This window comes from Scomber scombrus, chromosome 1, assembly GCF_963691925.1.
Source record: "Scomber scombrus chromosome 1, fScoSco1.1, whole genome shotgun sequence".
NCBI lineage: Eukaryota > Metazoa > Chordata > Actinopteri > Scombriformes > Scombridae > Scomber > Scomber scombrus.
This window is the reverse complement of record NC_084970.1, coordinates 5,403,457-5,426,424: the sequence shown is the minus strand read 5'-3', so window position 1 is coordinate 5,426,424 and position 22,968 is coordinate 5,403,457. Positions and strand designations below refer to the sequence as shown.

Genomic DNA, 22,968 nt, shown 5'->3' with positions numbered 1-22,968 from the left:
ATAGTCACCTTTGATGTCCTTATGTACCATGAGGATGATTAGATTGCACCAATTGAAGAGCACATACTGTGAAGGTCAAAAGTTAACAAAGGTAAAACGACACAAAAATGATCAATAAAGCATGCGTGCCTATTTGATTTTCAGTACAAAACAGTGAGCCACCTTCATCAGTCTACGAGTGAACAAATAACATCAAGAACAAAGATGAACAGCAGTAAGGGGAAAAGGACAACACTGATATTGTACCATTGTTTATTTTAGGTATGTTAAGGTGATACCGAATTTGCGTCACTGACCAGAATCTGAACTCAAACAACAACAAACACTTTTCTACCTCAACCTAAGAAGAACAGCGTCAAGCATCCACTGCTCACATTGATGCTCAAAAAACCATATTGGATTGATGCTTAATTACAAGAGAAATCAGACAAAATTGAGTGATTCACTCCCAAATCAAACATGCCGTGAACTGAACGCACAAGGTCTCATCCTGACACAGAATGTATTAAAAGTACAAGAGCTGCACTGGAAAATGGTAATGTAAGGTGGAACGTGCTGCACCCATGGAATGATTTGAAGTTGAAAGTTTAGTTTGAAAAGGGGATTACAATAATGGTTTGGGGATACAGAGAGTGGGGGGGTTGGAGAGAGGGGTGAAATATGGATTTGAGGGAACAGAGGCAGTAGAAATGGACAAAAAAGAAATGTCAGGTGGCTGCAAAGGAGACTGTTGCACAACCAGAACTGCTTTTTTTTTTTTTCATCTATGAATGTCAAGTGGCACACGAGAAGCCACTAATGTACCTCGAAAATTTTCATTTCGACCATATCGGTTTTATGTGTGAGAGTGTTTGTGTGTGTGCGCTACAGTATTCACCTTGTTATTAAGGCTTGTTAAGTGATGCTGCCCATTGAGTCTGATCATATTCCCTACTGCTTCACATACATACACACACACACACACACTTTTTTCACAGAGACCTTCAGCTTCTTATTCAGATGCTGGTTTGGTGTTCCAAAGCCTCCCACTCATCCGCCCTTTATCCTGCCGCGGGGCAGCTGTACCAAGCCAGCCCTGCTGCGTAGGCCAGAGAAGGTGTAAGGCACACACACACACACACACACATACACACACACACACACACACACACACACTGGGAACATAGCTGCGCACTACATCCAATCTTTCGGCCTCTGGGGGAGAGGAGATTACATGGTTATAACACAGAGCTCGTGTAGTGTGTGTATGCGTATAGGGTATAATAATAGCCATACTTAAGCTGACCTCATGTGTTCTAGGTAAGACCAGAACATTGGATGTTCCCTCAAAATCCATTTACTTTTACCAGCATGCAAATGTTTATTAATTTGGGAAGCCTTACATTTCCATAAAGACATTTTGCGCTTAGGACGGCCATCTTAGTCAGAAGCTCAGGGTCAGTTTGTACCACGCTAAGCTCTTGTTTCACATTTTCATGTATGAAGTTCATCCAAATTCTGGGCTCAAAAGAGCAGCAGTTCAAAGACCAAAGTTTCCAAAGTTTTTCCAAAAGTTTCAATGCATAACACTGCACAGATACTTTATTCATGAGTTGAAGAGCAACCTTTTTTAAAAGCAGTGACCATGAAGTACAGCTCACACCAAAAACCAACACAATTGCACCAGCCGAGCTGAGCTGCTTTTGTATGCAAACACTTACGCTAATTGTCAGGATTTTGGAGTAAACCAGTTATGTTGATTGCTGTATGTACAGTACAGTGTTATAGAATGCAAATATGCAGGCAACCCTTACAGCATATTGTATTTACATACTAATTTACCTGGGTATTATCATTAGCTTGACTGGAAACCATTATCAACACTAACGCTTAGGAATAGCTAATAGGCATTTACAGCTAATAACAACACACGCACATTCTTAAAATTTCTAATGAATATTCAGTTGTTTATATGAAGCTCCTTCCCCACCACAAGACTCACACCACTCATATCAAATACAAGAGCTATGTTCACTTTATAACCAGAGGTAGTCATTTCTTCTATTATGTGCCCATAAAAACTTGGCAGCAGATCTTGGAAGGACGAAACAGCGTCCCCATTATACCTGTTGTTAACATGTGGCTTGTGTCCAGCTTGTGTCAAGAAAAGATTTAGTTGAGGAACATTTAATATGCAATCACATTCTCTAGATATATTTATGACCCAAAAGTTTCTAGTGACCTCTTCTTGCTTCCATTTCAGCATTACTTTTTAGAAAAGTACGGTACTGTCCACCTGCCTGACTTGCATTCACTTTGACATTGTCACTACCAACTGTCACCATCTCTGGGGGTGTTTCCCAGCGAGCATGTGACCTCTAATATACTTACAGTTGGTAGTTATACCTCTCTCACAGTCTACGGTAGTTAGGGTTGCTCTGTGGTAAGGATGTATCAATCAAGTAAGATTATATCACCTTCCTGTCACATTAGATTTATCATACCTATGATTAGCTGACTGCATAAAAAACATTCATAAATGTCTCATAGTGGTAATTACAACTGGGTCATATGTGATTTTTTTCCTAGCTTCTGACTATGCACATAAATGTGGGAAATATGGCAGTTATAAAATCTAAATAATTAGTTACATTGAAAACAGCACAGATCATAAAAGTAATCAGGGAGAGTGTATATTTCTTCCTACTCCTTTTCAAACGTTGTTATTCTTGTTTTGTTTATGCTCTTTATCTGTTTTTTCACATGTCTGGTGCTCTTCAGTCATGAATAATTTGTAAAAAACTGACAAATAGTCACACATTAATTTGAAATAAGCAACATTTGAGTATTTCCAAGCTGTATAAACAAAACGTTTTCATATTCCTCACATGACATGTCCTCTTCAAATCTTTAAACTAAAATGTTCAACCCAAAGTGTTTAAATTTGTGAATCAGCTGTGTTAAAATATATATTTTTTAACAACTTATAAGTTGAGGAATAGTTTGACATTTTGGACAGGGCCAGTCCTCTTTCCAGCCTTAATGCTAAGTTAAGCTAACATACTGCTAACTGGCTCCATATATATTTTTTAATGGACAAGAAAGTAAAAACTTCCTAACAAATAACTAATAAACACTAAATTCACTATTGTCCTTTGGAGTTCAAAAGTGTTCTCTATTGTATGTTGCACTCTACATGTTAACACTAATGTTATTTACAATAAATGTGTTTGAATTAACTGACTGTAAATTAGCCAGAAAAACACATTAGCTACATCAACTTTCCAAGTCTGACACTTTTGCATATTGTCAGCTATGGACAGATTCATCAGTTCCACTCACAACACACACCCAATACTATAACTGACTCACTTCATCGTCAGCATCAGCATCATGACTGCCTGCACTGATCATGAATGCCACACTTTTACCTTGATTATATTAGTGAGATTGATCGTCAAGTTAATGATTTATGTCTAGCCAGATCAACAATAAATGACAAACATGGCTGGAACTGATAGACTTCCCCCGAGGTGCTCGAGCAAACACACAGGCCTACTCTGACATACAAGCACACGCACACGCACACACACACACACACACACACACACACACACACACACACACACACACACGTGTACTGAGACTACCAGCCAGAGGCCAGTGCTTGTCCAATCAATAGACGAATTAACAAGACAAATTAAATGTGTATAATTACAGCACCCGTACAGAATGTTAAAAAAAACGGCCGTAATAAAATAAGCATTGACAGGTATGTGCTTATTTAAAATGTTTCCCTTGAACCAAAAGGGGCATATTCTCAACTCTTAATATTGTTCACACTGTTCCAGAATTAGAAAAAAGGGGGATTGGCTGATAAATGAAGATTATAGAGGGAAGAGAAGTGATCTTGCAGGCAATAACACACACAAACACACAGGTTCACTTTGGCATAAGGTTCAATTTCCACAGAGCTGTTTTGTAGCCGTGCCCCCCAGCTTAGCACTGCAACGATTTCCAAATAGGAACTGCTGCTGGATGTGGAGATCCAATATGTGCCGGTTGCGGGGCTGGCTAGCTAGCTGACAGATCGTTTATACAAGAGGCTCTATGCCCTGCACTTGCTACATCGCCTGCCAATTCGTACACAAGCTGACTTCTGTAGACATTAGTGTATACTGTATGTGACTGCCAGTGTGTGGGTGATGAGTTGGTGTATGTGTGTAGCAGTGTGATTTGTAATGCTCTTTATGCAGTCCATATGCTCTCGGTTTGACTCCTGTGTATCCTCAGGCCGTCAGAAGAGAAGGACATATTTCATATTTAAGAGCCCCCAACTCTGCGGGAGTTCAAGCTCTCCTTACACACAAGGAATACCCTTTTACTCTCTCGCTCTCCCTCTCTCTCCCTCCCTGTCTTTTTTTCTCTCTCCCTCCGTCTCAGAGTGGAAGTGATGAATTACGTATGAGTATCGGAGAAGAAGCCTGGTCGTGTGGATGAGCCCTTTAAGAGCAAAGTCTTGTCCTAACCCTGGTACACTCAGAGCATTTAAAAGGCATCCTGCCCCCTGTGAAGATGCTCTCATTTGGCCTACCAACCCACTTTGCTCCCAGCTAGCATTTCCCACTGGCCTCTATCATTCTGTTCTTTGTCTGTTTCTGTTTGTGTGTCTCTGCATAGCTCTTTCACTCGGTTCAGTTCCATTTAACTTCTGCAAAGCATCACGAGAAAAGTTCAACAGTTACTGTGCTAGTCATAGGAACACGAATCAGCGTGCTTTTATGTGGCTATGAGGCAGTGGGATTTTCATTACACCATTTACAATAGTTCATCTTACAATATAATGTATCACTGAAAATGAAAATCATTCTGGGACTCAACCCATCTCCTCTCTAAATAGCTTTTCTTCCTATTCAGGAAACCTTTGCAGCCTTTCCCACATGTATTGGGAAACAGGGACAAACCATGGAAATCTGGCCTATCACTATGGAAATTCTCGATTTATCTGGATTACCATGATTTCCCTTGTTTTCAGTTGATCATATAGTTTTTGCTTATTGTTCTTACCCATTCTATCAACTTGGCTTAAGGGTGGCATTGTCAGTCAGTCCACCATTATGTTTCAGATTGAAAGATCTCAATAATTACCAGATGCATTGCTGTAATATTTTGTATAGACATTCATGGTCCCCATAGGATTAAGCTTAATGACTTTGGTGACCTTCTGAATATACCTCTACTGTCACCATGAGTACTGAACTAAATGTAATGAAAACTAACAGATGGATTGCTATAACATTTGGTTCATATTCATGTGGCTGAATTGTAATAACTTTGGTGAAGTTGAGACTGTTTCGGACCTTTTCTTGGCAGATGACCCTGTACTTTTTTTACGCAGCTCTGTGCAATGAAACCCCACTCTGTTGCACATATAGCCTCACTCATATTAATCATGGTCTGTGTTTTTTTATGCAGGGCTAAAGTTAGTCTGAAAGTGGCCGTAGGGTTTGATTATACTCAAAAAGAGCTAGTTTTCCAATCGCACTGAAGGGCAAAAATATTTATAGCTATTCTGAACGGCACATTTGAAAACCGATTGAACAATGATCTTTCTAAATATGGGGATATCCTGAGAGGAATTCATGGTGTTGCACTCATTTGTACTAATCAAAAGTGACACAAATAGTTGTGTTAAATCAAGCTTTGGCTACTTGTTAGAAGGACAGATCCATTGTTGGTTTTAGTCTCTTTGGTGTTCTTGGGGTTCCTTTTACAATGTTCTCACAGGAGGATCACCACTAGATGCCACTAAATATCACACACTGGTCCTTTAACAATTGTACTTAATCTATTTAGTATCTATCCCATTAGTTTACCCTAGGTGAAGAGTTTAACAGTCATATCTTCAGTTCCTGGTGTGTTCGTGTATAAAACTGACATGATCTCTTTGGTTTCCAGTCACAAAGTTCATAGTTTCCAACTGATACAAAGACAGCACTTGGATAAAAGTTTGATTGCAAATTCTGAGAAGCATGGTGGATGGACATGTTAAGTTCATAATGTTCTTTGTTGGAGACTAAAAGCACTGAAGCAGCACACAGTTTTGATTACAACCTTGTTAAACTCATTAATGAAACATGAAAATGAAGAAATCAATCAATAGATTAAAAAAAACGTGATTTGCACTCGATTGGTGACAATAGGGAATTCTGTCTTTCTTTGCTCCCTCGGTCTGCTTTCTATTAGTCCTCTCCTTGATCCATCATCATGTTCTTCTCTGCTCATCACTTTCTGTTTCTCTTTTGTCTGCATTGATCTTTTCTTATTTATTTCAGTCACTGTCCATCATCCCACCTGTCATCAGCCATCTTACAACTTTGCCTTCTTCCCAACTTTGTTCTAATTCGCTCTTGCTTTTAATCTTTCCCTTTAAGTGCTCAATCGTACCTCCCTCCTCCATCTCCTCCTTATTTCTTCCTGCCTTACTTTTGGCTCTCACAGCTCCTGGTGGCCTCCCCTCACTTCTTTATCTCTTTTCACTTCTCCCCTGTGTTCCTTCTTTGAGACCTCTGAAATCTGTCTTCATCTCCTGGGAAAATGTCACGTCAATCACGACAAGAAGGCTCCTTAGCCGTGACAGACAATCAGTTGGTCAGTCCACCTTTTAACTCCTTCTGAGCATCTCTCTGTGTGCACTTGCACATTTCCACTACATCTAGTGTACATGTATCTGTATGCATTTACACGGATTCATGCGTACAAGTATTCACATCTGGGAAAAGGTCTTTTTTGTCTGGCTTACGCAAGCGTCCTTTGTGACTTTGAGTGTGCTGCCAGCTCCGACTTATCTAGCTGCCCCAGTGGGGGTGTAGAGGGAGGGCATGGGGTGATTGTGTCAGCTTACACTGAGATTCAAGAAAGAAAGAAAGAAATTCCTCTGAGGTTGGGGAGGGGGCAGCCCGAAGAATGGAAATCCAAAGACTGAGATGTGTGAGATAAAGAAGAAAAAAAGGTGAGGGTCCCAGGTGGGACAGTAAATGAGAGAGGAGAGTGAATGAGGCAACCAAGATACTGAGGGAGAGAGGTAGGGCCTAAAGATGACAATGGATAAGTTAAACAAAGGAGGGCACTTTTGGATTGAATTGATATATATCGAATTTGCTCTGTTCTTTTGGTCCATTTTCAGGACTCAGCCAATATATTAAAATTAATTGGATGATTCCTGAAGCACAGCAGCGAACTCCTCTTGCTGTTGGAGCCTACTAAATAAACTTGAAGGTAATTGAAGGAAAAGTTGAGGGGAAAAAGAGAGGCTAACAACAAATTTGCACTCACTACAGCTTACGAAATGACATTGCCAGGGCTTTGGATTTTTTTTTACCTATTTGAGAGGCAACTTAATGAAGTATGGGTCACTCATCGCAAACGCATATCTCAGCCTTAACAAGGCAATTAGTGAAGAGCAGCATTTCATGTGCTCGACAACATCTAATTTCTTCTAGCTCAAGGTGAAGATGCAGTGAGATCTGTGACATGAAATCATTTGAAAGGCGGCAAAAATGCCGTTGCACACAAACATTCAGAGCCGACACATCTCAATACACATCAAAAAAAAAAAAAAAAGCCCGATTTCTGGTCTTCGTGATGTCACAGTTAAAAGCAGAATGTCAGTAGGAAGCGTTTGTCAGGTATTTGAAAGCCGCACAATGTAAAAAAAAAAAAGTCAATTACGGGGGGAAAAGTTAATGAAAGAGTGAAGCAAGGCACGAGGTAAAAAAAAAGAGACGGCAGATGAAAGAGTGCTGATAGACAGACTGACATTGCCAGAGATGCAGCAAGAGGGATGACGAAAGCTCAGCTGATGTCAGACATGGCGGAGTGAAGAGCAGGAATTTGATGCTTGTCAGCCTCTTTTGACTCCCAGCCATCTCAAACATTAAGACAAATGTCACAACGCAGAAGTTAGCAAAATTCACTCTGGATTTTGTGTCTCTAGTTTTGCGACTAACATGTAAGAAACTACCCCATGCCCAATGAGACCCCCTCAAAGTGAAACATAAGAACAAAATGATTTAATGGAAATTGTGGCAAAAGGTTATGTGGGTGTGTAGCTTCAGGGTGGCTGTCATGGGGGGAATTGGGAACAATGTGCTATTGGACATGAACTGTGACGGTCTGTTATTATTTTTAATTGAATACAGTCAACAGAGACATACTGCTGGCTTGACATAAGCCATAATTTCAAAACAACATAATTACAGCTTGTTTTCTGAGAAGTCACTGCAGTCAGATTTGCTTTTTTCCCTCCCATTTCATGATTTCATTGTTAAAACATCCCTCCATGTGTTTGCCACAGACTTTTAAAAAAATATTTATTTGTTTTTGTACAGTATGTTACAGGCTTTGATTTATTAATAGATGCATGATAAGTTTTTTGAAAAGACTGCAGTACACTTGCTGTTCAACATGATGGACTACACATTACTGAAGGCAGCTTTTCACTGTGGCAAACATATTAGTGGATATAGATTTTTCATGGGCAATAATGGTAATGGGAAGAAACTAAAAGTACACTTCATAAAAATAGACCCAAGAGTATATTTGAACATTCTGCAGAAGCAATTAGACGCCTAAAAATAATTCAGTCATTGACCATAATAGAAACTCAGTTTTGTTAAGTGAGGAAATTGACATTTAGAAAGTTTCTCCTCAGTTCTGATGCAGCCTCCGAATACAAGCTGCTGAGGCATGAAGTCGCTCCAGCACCAGCACACTAAACACTAAGATGCTCATTGTTCGGAATGATGTGTCTGCGTGAACTTTTGAAGTTCAGCATGCATGACGACAGATTGCCAATGCTGGCTGGTAGACATGCGTTCCCATAATTCCTTACATATGGCGCCGAGCACACAGGCAGCCTTAACCACTTCATTAACTTTTAATTTCCCATTTGAGTAAGTCAGAAAATAGAATGTAATAACATTTGTCTGATGTTTGTTGACTGCCACGAGATGTGAAGAAAAAAACATAACTGCAGGCTTTGCAATAATCCTCATTAAAGCTAATATACAGAAAAATATCAGCAATTTGGCAAGTCTGTATACTCTGCTGTATAATAGGACACTATACACTACTCAGTTCTCTGGCATTCATCAGTCTGTTACTATGGTTTCAGTGCAGTTTAAGAGAGTTGAGTACCAGAGCCAAATATTGGTTGTCAACAGCTTCATACCAAAAAATACCGACAGCCGCTTTCAAAACTCCACACTGTTTAAAACCTCATGATTTCAAAAGAAAGTAATCTCACCCCTCACCAGTCCTCCTTATTTTTTCTCTCTTTCTCACTCTTTCACTCTCTCTCTCTCTCTCTCTCCATCCAGAGCTAATAGATGGGACCCCCACCTTGAAAATCAACCATGGCTCCGGCACAGCGGTGCTACAGTTGCCTGGCAACGTGAACGTGGCAGACAGGCGGTGGCATCGGCTGGATGTCCGCAGCAACAGCAAGGTGGGACGCTTCACCCATTTAACACCAGCTATGATTTATTTAGCAAATAAGCTCGGAGTATATTCATACTGAGATAAACTTGCACATGAAAAATCTGTTTTTATTTGGGTTTTTGTTTTTTTCAGTGTCTCAGTTTCATCACTAAAACCAAGAAGTGTTTTTTCTGTATTAATATTGACTTTGACTTTTAAAAAGATGTGAGATGTACAGTAAATAAAAGCTGTCATTCATAGAACAGCTTCATTTATCCCCTCTACTGCCGTATCATCTCAGCTAATCACTTATGCAAGGGAATAAATTAAATGGTGTAACTGTTTCCACTTTGATTATCTGAAGTCATTATCTGTCTTTGAGAAGAGTTCTGGTGCATTTCAGCTACAATTATGTAAATTCCTCTTTATGTGTTGCAGACAAATCAAAATGTTGCTTGATACATTCAAGATCCAGCATCGATTGTTTTGTAATTGACTTTGACTGAAATTGAAAAGGGGAATTTTTAACCTTAGGAAAGAAAACAAAACTTTGATCAATGTTGATGCTGATGTAGTCAGCTGCTTTTGGGAAAATTGGACAAAAAATGTTCCCCCTCATAGTGATGTATACTGCTTTACCCACAGACCATATAAGATATCTTAAAAATAAAAAATAGGCTCTTTAAAAATAATCTCAGTCAGGGGTTTTCAAAGTCTGAGACTGTGGGCCTCCCCTCCGGCAAACTTGGAAAAAGTCTGACAAGGGGCCATCTACTGCAGCGTATTTATTTTTATAATGACAGCATGTTGTGATTATTATCTTATTCAATATTGAAGTTTGCTGCACGCTGTATATAGCTGAATTAAGCAGTGACTTGCATTTCTCAAAGTAGACCCTACATCGCCATCATTTAGGGTCTATGTGGCTAATGGGGACAAAAATTTTCGGAATTGTTCCAGTATTAAGCAAAGTTGCTTCAGTCTACAGCTGTGAAACACACTGCAATGTAATCATTGGGGGCAATTGCGGCCGTCAAAGTACCTCCACTGAAATTGCTTGTTTTTTTTGCAATTGACAGGCTGTGAATCAAGTTTCTGACAATGAAAGTAACTACAGGAACTAGCTGTGTTTGGATCACCGAAACACATTTTAAAACCAACCAAAAAGCCTCTTAGTCTGCGAAGATTCTTAGTCATCCAGGTTGTGATTATCCGGGGAGGGTTGAATCGAGGGCAAATTAACTTCTTGGATGTAGAAAACATAGAGACATTTAGCTGCTGATCCAAGAGGATTCTTCAGTTCTAACTGACTGGTGGGGAGTCTCAGTTATTTAACCTCTGTGAGGTCGTTATCAAGGTTATTGATACCACTCGGTTTGTTAGTGCTCCTGGCTGTTGTAATGACCGTTGTTAGAGTCATTGGAGGCTTAATGACTAAATAGCCTCAGGAGGGTTTTTAGTAGAGAAACCATCTCTCAACAGAGGGGGCCAGGTCTCATCCCCCTACTTCTAATATTGTCCTTTCACCGTTCCCAGGAGACTTAACGACCATTCACATTTGGCTTCAGGTGACTCCAACGACTGTGGTGACGAACATTACAACAGTCAGAAACACTAATCAACCAAGTGGTATCAATGACCATGGTAACGACCCCGCAGAGATTAAATACCTCAGATTTACCACCAGTCCGTCAGAACTAAAGAAGCCTCTTGGATGAGAAGGGAAACATCTTCAGGTATCTACAACCAAGAAGTCCACTTACCCTCAATTCCACCGTGCTTGGAAAAAGGAGGAGGCTTTACTCTTTTCTTCTTCAGTTCAGTTTTACATCTTGCAGTACCACATTCTCTTTACCACAACTCTTGCCCCAATTACATGAACTAAATGTGTACATTTTTATGGGTGTGAATGACCCTGTGGAATTAAATCTGAAAACCAATAGCAAGGAATAGATCAGGGAATTCTTGACAAGTCTAATTACAGCAAAAAGTCCAGCTGAGCTGCCTGACCTTGATAGTGCCAAAGGAAAAAAACCACATCACATTTTCAAACTAGATGCTCTTATTTGTTGTAATCAATTAGTAAATACTGTCATGAATAATCAACATAATTATGTTTGCATCAACTTTAATGTCACCGACTGGGTTCCGATATTATTTCATATCACTGACTCCAAATATCACCCATTTGTACCCAAGCAAGCCTATTTAATACCATTATTTCTCAGGGATCCAAATGCAGAAGATGTTACTTGGTGATTTAGCATAATAGAAGTGTCTGCACTGTACAGTACAAAGGAAGATAATAGTGGTGAGAGTGAGACGAATGATTGCAATAGCCCTCCTTTGACATTCTCTACCCAGGATAATTTCAAGTGAATTAAATTAGAGTGAAATTAAGCTAATCTTCATTTGACTGAGGACCGCCTGGAGCTCTTCACCTCCAAGGACTCACACATACCCACTGCCTTATAGTTCTTGCCCCTCTTTAATATCAAGAAGAGAACAAGTGAGCCTATTTTTAGAGTCTTTGATATAATTCAGCCTGAAAACTTCAAGTCTCACAGTGTCATTGCGGGTTTTAAACACCTTAAAGCTGGACTAGATGCGTCTCAACAATGTTTTGGGAAACTATGTAGATGATGACCACTTCAGTCACTTTGTCAGCACTCTGGAAAAACAAAACTGATGCTTTTTTTAGCCTTTAACTAAAAGACCCATGATGTTTCTCTGAATCCTATCCCAACAACCATTGCTACCTACTAGAGTACCTGTACCAGTTGTGACACATATCCGTTTCTTTCATATATATTTTTTTACTTTTAAAATGTCTTTTGAATAAAAGGAAACAATTCTTCAGGGTCAGCTTCACATTGATACGCACATAAACACAGAGTACTCAGTATTGAGAACATGAGCAGCCAAACAAATACATGGACGCACCGACAATTTAGGGTAACACAACAGCGTTCAGAATTGCATGAATACAATAGTGCAGTGAGACTTTTTGTTCGTACAAGGGGGGATTATTCCAAATCACAACAGTGTTATACTGCGTCACATGTGAAGCTATTCATTTGTCCTGAATAGTCACCAGCAGTTTATCCAACCTGGTTGTATGACAGCGTGAGATCAAAAGCAGCAAGGACAGAGCTGCCGTGTGGAGATTTACTGTACGATTCAGCAGCCAGGAGTCTACCCATGAGCAGTGTTTTTCTAATATCACACAACAAAGTTTAGCCATGAATCAGTTATAACCCAACCAAGGCAATCCTGGTCTGAAACCGCAGAGTAGCATTGCTATTGAAAAATACCAAGCCTTCTGAAACTATTTTTCTAAGGACTTAAGAATTTAAGTTGTTTATGTAATCTTGTAAAGTATGTATTGATATTTAATCCTACAAACAACTACTGTTTATGTGCCACTACACAATTAGCAGGCACATCAGGTAGGGCTGGCAATATATCGATATTATATCGATATCGTGATATGAGACTAGATATCGTCTTAGAATTTGCATATCGTAATATCGTGATATAGCATAGGTATTTTTTCCTGATGTTCTAGCTGTTCTTTTATTTGCCTTTTACACACTTTGTCATTATTCTGCCCTCCCTAGGTGTAACTGACTGGCAAATTTGGCATATTGTAATAACGTGATATGGCAGAATTGTTGTCTTTTCCTGGTTTTAAAGCCTGCATTACAGTAAAATTATGTCATTTTTTTAACTTACCAGGTTGTTTTAGCTGTTCTATTATTGCCTTTTACTCACTCATGATATCCACATTACTGATAATTATTTATGGAAAATCTCATTGGTTAAATATTTTGTGAAGGCAACAACAGTCATTCCTAAAATATTGTGGCGATATCGATATTGAGGTATTTGGTCAAAAATATTGTGATATTTGATTTTATCCATATCGCCCAGCCCTAACATCAGGTAGATCTTAGCTGTTGTTTTCCAACACATTTACTTCCTGTTGATGCCGGTTTTAAAGTAACACTGAATGCTTGAAGTGGCAAACGTGCCTCTGTCATTGTAGTGTGAAAAATAAAACGTACAATATGCGTACAGCCTTTGGCAAGATGTGTCAAACAATGCAATGAATAATTATAAGCTTAATACATTCGTATGGAGATGCTTTACTTCCATTAATTAAAATAAGTGCTTTTTCATGCCTGTAGTTTATTTAGTAAAACAACTGATACATTGTTGCCTTTTAGTTCAGTTCATGTTCACACTGATGAACCAAGAGCTGCAAACATGATGTCATACAGACTGATGACTAACTCATTGATTGGACAGTTTTGGCAAGTGTCATCCTGCATCATCATCACCTGCACCACATTGGGAAAAACAATTCTGGTGACTGACAAACATTAATGCTGCACATTAGTGCAACCATATTTTTCATCTCTGGTATCTGTGAAAATAACTAATTAAAAAAACCACAAAAGAACCTAATTATAAGCATTAGTAGTTACAGCTTGACCGATACTGGATTTTAAGGGCCAAACGCAGATACAGATATTAAGAAGGAATATGGATATATTGGCCGATAATCTTATACATACAGAATATATACATAAACACACAGGGTTTTTTTTGCATTGATCCCTCAAATGTGGTTATCAAACATATGTTATGGATATTGATATATTACAGTTTAACAATGAACTTTAGTGTATGAAATGACAGTAAACACCTCTGGGAATTCAATAATTATAATTAACTATGAATTTTAAAAAACCATAGAGAACACAAAAAGCAGTATATTAAATGTGATTTTATATATATAGGCACATATACAGTATATACATGCACATATCGAACAACATATTTGCTGATACTGATATATGTGTTTGGCCAATATTGGCAGTTAATATCAGCTGACTGATATATATCGATCAGGCTCTATTAATAGTTAGAGTTTAACTTGGCTTTGATTATAAAAATAGTGACAAACAGACAGAAATAGGACAAAAGCAGGCATTTTATAATGTTATGTTATGGGAGGCTGTGACTGTGAGGTTTCACTCATTTTTTTGAATGGGGAACAGCTCAAATACAAAGAACACAAGCTCTAACTGTCAGTCTGCTGTCATTTCACACCACAAAAGTCCACCTGAAAAGGAGGGTCATGGTCAGGTTGGTTAGTCGGCACCAGAGTTTGATAGACAGCTTAAACAGGAAAAAAGTATAGCTGGTTTGAAACAAAGCAATCGGGCTAGGTATGTGTGTGTGTCGTGTCACCACCATGTTAAAGCAGGGATATTCCCTTATTTATTTATTTCTTTTATTTAACCAGGTAAAGAACACATCTTTTACAATAGTGACCTGGCCTAGATGGCACAGTCATTCACTACAAAACAAATACAAACAACCACAAAAGAGGATTACAGAATAACAATAGACGGTATGTAGGAATATCTATTTACAGGTAGAGCTGTAAAAACACAGGAATATATTAACAGTGGTAAAAATACCCATAGAAGCAGATGGTACAACATCTGTATGAGTCGCAAAGAATGCACTCATACATGTGTATGTTAATGAAGTGTGATAATGTGATATGGTTGGCAAAGTGAAAGTTGTGTTATTTCAGGTCCTATTGCAGTGTGTTCCCGTGAAAGAAAACGGCATGTTGGAGGGATTTGGTGCCAGAATTAGTTCAGGTTGATAGAACACTGAATGAAATGAAGTTGTTGGAATGTAGGCTGATATAAAGGGGTGAGTCCAATCAGGGTCTGGTAAATAAGTGCATACCAGTGTTTTTTGCTGACAGATTGAGAAAGGTGGGAGACCGGATTTGCTGTACAGCGCACAATAGTGGGTATGATAAGGTGGCCCCTGTAGCAAATTTGAGAATGGAATGAAGAAATCTGTCGAGCTAGGCCAGGAGACATTTAGAAGCAAAGTGATAAATGGTGTCACTGTAGTCAAAAAGTGGTAGTACGCAGGATTTAATCTGGGAGATTTAAAAAAAAAAAAAAAAAAAAAAAAAAAGGATTTGTTCCTGTACAGGACACCAAGGCATGATTTAATTTTCCCTCAGAGTACATCCGAAAGTGAAATGGAGTTAGGTATATTGAGCTTGTGTCCTACTCTTTGTATTTTGGTCATGTACTTTAATATTAATGAATAAGACACCCCTTTTTCATCCTGTTTTGGTAATCAGTATTTATAAAATGAGGATGAGTTGTGGTCTCAACAAAACCTAATGCTCGAAACCAGTCATTTCCATGTGAGCTCTGAAATACAGGCATGAAAACAACCTTCCTTACACTCTAGCATATTTAATCATTGTAAACAGCATTATCAAATGAAGACCTTTTAGTAATCCAAAGCTGGTGAATGTTTTACATGAATGTCTTACAGGAATTAATTACTTTAGATACCCAAATTTTATGGCAACCATTACAGAAATATTGCAAGTGAGTGACACTTGTGGTTTTATTCACATATAAAAGCTTTTCCCATAGATGTGAGAAAAAAAAAGTGTTTTGACACTAAACTACTGGCTGGCACTGTATGCTAAAACACTGGCATATACTCAAGCCGTTGTTATCTACCAGAGCAATACTGGTCGTTTTTGTTGCCAAATAAGGTCACTAATGGGCCAATTTCTGAAAAAGCATTTACAGACCTTTAAATGACCATGTGCTGTTACAATACTACTCTTAATCATCTGGCCAAAAAAGATTAGTTCACAAATTTCAGACTTTAGTATTTACCTGTTGAAGAATTCTATATCAGAGTAAAACAGAGGATGGAATAATTGAATCAAGCTGGGTGGAAATGTCATTGTTGTCATGGCTTTCAAATACACCAATCATTGTAACATGCTGGTTGAACCTGAGATCTAGTTTGTGTTGTCACAACCTGGCTTTTGGGCCATGACTGATATGACAAAAATAATTAATTTAATCAAACTGAGGTTAACTAACAAAAGTATACATGGAGATCAATGGAATCAGTAGTGTAGGATGTGCATGCGAGTGTAGCTAGTATGTTGTCATTGTATATAACATAAAAAGGAACAAAGGCTGCAACATAACCAAATAGAAAGAAAGAGAGAGAGAGATTGTTAGGAGCAACCAGGACTTTGTAGACTGAGCCCAGGTGTTCCCAGTTGTCACTGACGAGCCACCTGAACCAAAACAGTCAGGTGACTGCTGACCAGAAGACAGCAGGAGTCACCACAGCACGTTAACACAATACATAGGAGGCAGCAGCAGAGTAATATGCACTAATGAAAGAAATGTGAGTCATACAGGCAGCTACCACTGTAGTAATAATGGGTTTTTTTTAAAAACACTTGACAGCAACAGGAGGTACACTCATAATGCAGAGAGAAGTGGGCTCTATTCATTCATTTGCTCTCTCTGATAATGTTAGCTCTGTGTGTCTTCTCTCCAGGAAGTACGTTTCACCCTGGATCGCTGTGCAGGGGCAGCAGTCATGGAGATGGAAGGACTGGGCAGCTGGCTGACCACTGAAGACCACTCCTCCTGTGAAGTGACCGGCATCACACCCAACACTGACAGGTACACACACATGCACGCCTCACTTATTGAAAGACCATTGTCATTGTGTGTGTGTGTGTGTGTGTGTGTGGTGGTTCAGTGTGGGTCAGACTTCTTGAATTTACTTTTATCTGATTATTTTAATCACAACATAAGTCAGAAGTGGCTCTACATAAAAGCCATGCTGATTGTGGATTCTTACTGATTTCAATGCAATTATAGAATCACAAAAATAGCCCAGTATTGTACAAGAAATCATTTCTAGTTCCCAGTTTTAATTTTCTATCTTTCTTTATCATTTATTTCACCAGTGAATATTTTTCGATAGCTTAAAGTATAGAGGAGAGAGGGGTATTAAATACAATAAAGGTCCACAGATGTTGCAGTTTTGTGGTCTTCACCTGAAGGCTACTGAGACAGCTCCCTTTTGTTTAACTTTTCATTGTATTTTGGCTTTCATCCAAAAAGTAACTATTTGTGGAGATTAAAAAAAGAAAACAGCATCATTTTCTGATTAGTTCATCCATCAACTTGAGTTACAGTTAGTCAGCAAAATAAAACACATGCAATAAGCAGATTTGTAATCAATAATGGCCTTTATGATAAAATAAAAGAAGAGAGTCTGACAGTGCAAAGGATAAATGTTATTATTGCTCTCTTCTTCCATTACTGATGCAGCAGAGTCCAGACAGTCCAAAACCAAACTGAATTAATTCTTAACTTTTAACACAGTCAGTACAGAATTGACAGATGTGGAGGAGTCAAACACAAACCCACAAAAAAAAAAGATAATGATAATGTCAAAATCATGTATGTGAATATAAATAACCAGGTTTGTTTGTTTTTCTGTGGATATGATCAAAATCAATAAGGGATACTTGTGCACATGTGAACATCATACTAATTCACTCGCTTCATGTGTAATATGTGTGAACCTTCATAACGTCCTTCTTCCAGACACCTGAACATGAGCCAGGTGCTCCAGCTGGGCGGCGTGAACGAGGACATCCCCTACATCTACCCACAGCTCCAACACAAACACTTCACCGGCTGCATCCGCAATCTCATCGTGGACAGCAAGGTAACACACGTGTTCATGCAACGGTGACACACACACACACACACACACACACACACACACACACACACACACACAAACACCCAAAACTGCACACCAGCATGCAAGTAAAGTCAAACTCACACCTGCACTCTAGCTGATAAATTGATTAATAACAGTTTTCAACATCCACAGAACTATTGTGCCATATAAGAGCTGTTCTTTTTTTTTTTTTATAATGCTTTTAACTTTAATCTTAAAGCACTTTCAAATAAGACACATGTGCACTACAAAGGTGTAATGGAAAATGAACTTTTCCACTTCTGCCCAGTCTGGCTTCAAGTCAAGACTTTCAGTAGCCTTCCACTGCTCTATTGGAGTTAAAAGTCAAGGACTCAATGCTCAACCATGACAGTCCAACCTCAATAAAGCCCATATTACTCCTGCATGGACACAGACATCAGGTATGATAGCCTTGTGTGAACCCACTCCCTTTTGTAACCTGAAATTTTGAGCTAAAATTGTATTTTCTGTTGCAGTTTTACTAAGCATCTAGTTAACCCTAGGACTTGGTGCGATACTTGATGAACAAAAGATACTGGAGGATGAGCAGGTGTTTTTTTTGGCAGGTCAAAATAATATTTTTTAAAGTACTTTTACTTACACCTGGTAAAAAATTAGCTCTACATTCAGTAATGCTTACAATCTGATCGTGGCATGTTTTGCATTTGCCACACAAAAAAAAAGGTGAGTGGGAGGGGAGAAAGGATTGTCATCAATGTGACATGTCCGTAGGAGGCAACAGACTGTGACAGGTTGTTCTTTTTGTATTTTTCATAGTGGAGCTTGCAGTTGTTTTGAACGCTGCAGCGGAGACTACTACAGTCTGTCAGTGAAGCTACTTTTTTCAGTCAGTGGACTGTCTTGGATAAACACACACGCTATCATTTTGAAATGAAGTTACATGACTGCAAAGTTGCACTAAACACACTTTTTCTCCTCTGACACAAAGTCAGATATCTCAACCAGCTCAGGGTATATGCCAAAACTGTACCGGCACAATATCACTGTTCCTTTTGAGACTTGAAATCTGCAAACCTCATTCTGTGGAGGTGATTGAGCTGATTATTTTGTGAGACTGTAGCTACACACTGGAGACAATGACAGTTTTATTGGCTTGTGCATGTTGCATTTGTATTGTTGTAGGTGTTTCATAAATACAGTTTTAACAATCACAATAATGACACTAATGATGTAATGTAGATCAGTCAATTCTAGTTGATAACTGCTGGGTTTATTGATTATTATCTGCAGCTCATGTTGCCGCATAGGTGACCTACAGTGGTCTGTTTTTAACATTTACATAGCTGTTTTAATGCTAACAGTTTCCAATGAACTAAGTTATGTGTTTAATCCTTTTCGCCTAATGGAAGCAACTGGTGTCAATAAGCACACACTCCCTCTGAGTCAGATTCAGTCACATCTAAACACGCAGACAGATTCAATGTGATTTGGAATGCCCGTAAATCTGCTCAGCCTCAATTTTACAAAAAAAGATGCTGCTATGAACTACATATTTTCCCTTAAAATCATGCTATTTAGATTTTTTATTCAGTGTCATAGTAATATAGTGATAGTTATTACATCCATTGTCACAGTGCTGTTAGAGCTGCTAATGGTACATTCAGCATCATGTTTCATGGTGACAATATGCCAGATTATAAATTCATATCGGCTAAAATGAGGCTAAGATGTATCCCACAGCTAACTCACACTGACTCCATTGCAACATTACTTTCTGCCTTTTTAAAACATAATGGGAACTGTAGATCCAAAACAAAACCACAATAAAAGCCAAAGAATAAGAATAGGAGTGACAAAGTGCATTCATAATTTATATTTATTTCCATTATCACTCCCTTTAGTAATCAGTATGGTTCAGAATGTGTTATCAATATGAATCTTATATGGTTTTTCTATCCATTTATATACAAATATATTGCGTTGAAAAGCTTTGGACACAAAGGCAAAAAAGTCAGCTTTAAATTGCAAACTTGTAAAACATATAGTACAGCTCACATCTAAATTCATGGCTTTTCTGAGCACCCCTACTCGTTCTGAAAAATAAAAATGTATGTCGTGTCTGGCTAAGACTTCTAGTGACTCTGCTAAAAGTCTTGACATAAAGGGTCTGAACACCCAGCACCAAAAGCCTGAAATGATTCACCTGTTGCTTACAAAATGAACAAAAATAAAACGAATATAACATGAATATAAGTGCCTAAATGACCACCGTCCATCAAAATGTCAGTTAAAGAAAATAATAGTTTTGTGCGTAGGAGGCAGACGTTCTTGCGTAACACCAAATGAAAAATGGCCTAGTTAGTTGGTCACTTTGTCAGTCCATTAGTTCAAACCACTTTTATCTAATATTCTGTATAGAAGGAAGTAACCACATGGTCGCCAGAGGCAGTGAATGGGGCTTTAAACATTTCAGTCTTGTTACCTCGACAAACACAATTTATCCGTATCCATTCAGTAGACCTTTAAAGCTCTATTAAGATGTTCAGTCTCAAGAGTATAGGAAATAAAAGGATACAAGTTTCTTCCCACTGCACAGCTAAGAGCTTGCAGTTGATGTGGTGCACCTTAGCTGGAGACGTAGCGGGAGGCTGCACAAAAGCTATGTACTAATGAGAGAAATCTGCATGATGCGTGTAGGCGGACATGGGGGATAATAAATCTCCAAAGAGCAAGCAACAGTGGGCGTACTGATGATTAATATTGTTGATGGACATGTTCTACCATTGTATGATTTTTTTTTTCTCACTTTTTTTTCTTGTGGTGTTGTTGTTGTTGTTTTTATTATCACAGAATGTGCTAATGTATCACATTTGTTGCTATGGTAACATCATCGGTTTCACTTGAGGTGTGAGTGCCTGTGATGTGGTTCAGGTATTGACATTGATGGAAGCTCTGAACGTAACTGATCACTTATTACAGGTCAGCGTGTCCTTGTGTGTATTTATATACATCTTAATATTTGTTTGATGTTAAGTCTGTGTGTTTATTGTTATGTATTATAATACTTGGCCTTGTCATTATTATGTTTGCCATATTCCTGCTTTGGATCCAGACTGATACAGCACATCAGAGCCATGTCAGCTCCATTAAATCTATTCAAGTGTGATGTTTTACCCAACATAAACCATGCATGTGTGTGGATGAAGAACAGAATAAACTGGACTGGGCTAGAGCCAGGGTTAATGTGAAGCTATATTCAGGATAAGGGACAGGAAGAGAATTTAGATTTTTATAATAGTGTTTCTGTTCTGGAGTTGGTACTCTTCCCCCTCTGGCTGTCATTTGCCATCGTCTGTTTTTAACTCTCATTCCATCCTTGTCCCGTCATGTTCCTCTGCTTATCTTTCTCCCTTAAGCTCTCAGTCTAACATTGCTGCTTTTTAAAAGTTTTTCTCTTTTTCTTTTTTTTCTTTTCTTGTGGTGTCAATCCATTTTATATTGAGGTTTTTGTGAGTTTGCAGAGTTTTGCGTAATGGCTTTTTTTTGTTTTGTTTTGAGTTGAAGTTGGATTTGCAAAGTTTTCCGTCAAAAAGTTTGTAAAAAAAAAAAAAAAAGAAGCTTGTAACAGATGTTTTATAATAGTCTGGACCCCTGTAGAGAAAACGTGTCGTGATTATAATATTAAAAAAAGGAAAATCACAGCCTAGATGTTACATTCTCTCATACCCAAATCGACCCACATTGTGTTTCTTTAACACTTACACACACCAGGAGCGATGTGGGAGTTCAGTATGGTGTTCAAGGACACTTGAGCCAGACTGAGTCAAACCATCAAACTTCTGATCGATTTCTAACCTGCTGTACTGCTGGAGCAACAGCACAAGATATCTTTCTGCTGTCAGACTGGTGACAAAAAAAAGAAAAAACCTGAATAAATGAGTAGAGAAACATAAGACAATGCAGGTGTTTTCTATACAGTGCTGTGTTATGGTTTTTATTTTTGTCTGAGTCACAGGGTGACTAACAGCTAATTTAGAGGTTTTATTTTGATTTAAACACTCACTTCTGGCCATGTAGTGTATGCTGAGGTGCGTTAAAGCTGCTCTAGAGGCTCAGCATCTTACTAACACACTTCAAACTGTTGTTTTTTCATTTAATTGGTCATCAGCTGTGATTTCAGCATGTGGCTCTCCTTCACTCTTCTTAGTTTAGACAGAGGTTGCTAAGAGAACACTCACAGCTGCATGCATTTTTTATAACCAACACCTGAATTAATCCTAGCAAACAGGGCAGCCTATGGTGTCTATGTGCGGGGACGTGACACATTTTGTAATTTAAGCAGAAGTGTGTGTGTATTTTTTGCAAGTGTTTTGCTCACACAAACAGACACCACAGCAGCACAGATGCACATTCACATCAATTGCAGACGCCCTGGTGAGTCTTTCAGTCACTGATTGCTATTGTGTGTGTATGAGTCCTCAGCAATCAACACCATCAGTCCAAACTAAGCAACCGGAGGGCCCGGGAGCTTTTTAAAGGTCAGCGACCAATAAGAGGCCTCTTTGCTGGAGGTCAGAGCCAATCAGCAGCTCCCCGGTGGAATGACACCATTTTTTTTATGATCTTTTGCATTCCTTGTCACGGGTCACGGCACCAACAGATCTCATAAAGTTCAGGTTCACCAGAGACAAGATTGAATATATTATTCTTTTTATGACATGCTTTTGTGAGGGACAGAATTTAGTCGTTCCCCTGTCCTTCCAGCTCTCTGTGCAGTTGGCCATGCCTTTTGTCCGTTAGAAAACTGGCCCAGTGTTGGGTTTCATCACTGTGGGAATAGCGTTAGAGTCTAGAGAGAGATGAGAATGTCCTTCAACACATGGGAAAGCTTTATTC

At 38.7% G+C, this 22,968-nt stretch overlaps 1 protein-coding gene across 1 annotated transcript in view; it reads left to right on the top strand.

Moving 5' to 3' along the window:
- si:ch211-186j3.6 (neural-cadherin) overlaps window positions 1–22,968 on the top strand; it is a 333,490-nt gene that overhangs the window by 245,457 nt on the left and 65,065 nt on the right. Inside the window, exons 28-30 of the mRNA XM_062419573.1 lie at window positions 9,360–9,487; window positions 16,885–17,012; window positions 17,949–18,072. Coding sequence (XP_062275557.1) covers window positions 9,360–9,487; window positions 16,885–17,012; window positions 17,949–18,072 — 380 coding nt within the window. The remainder of the gene's footprint in view (window positions 1–9,359; window positions 9,488–16,884; window positions 17,013–17,948; window positions 18,073–22,968) is intronic.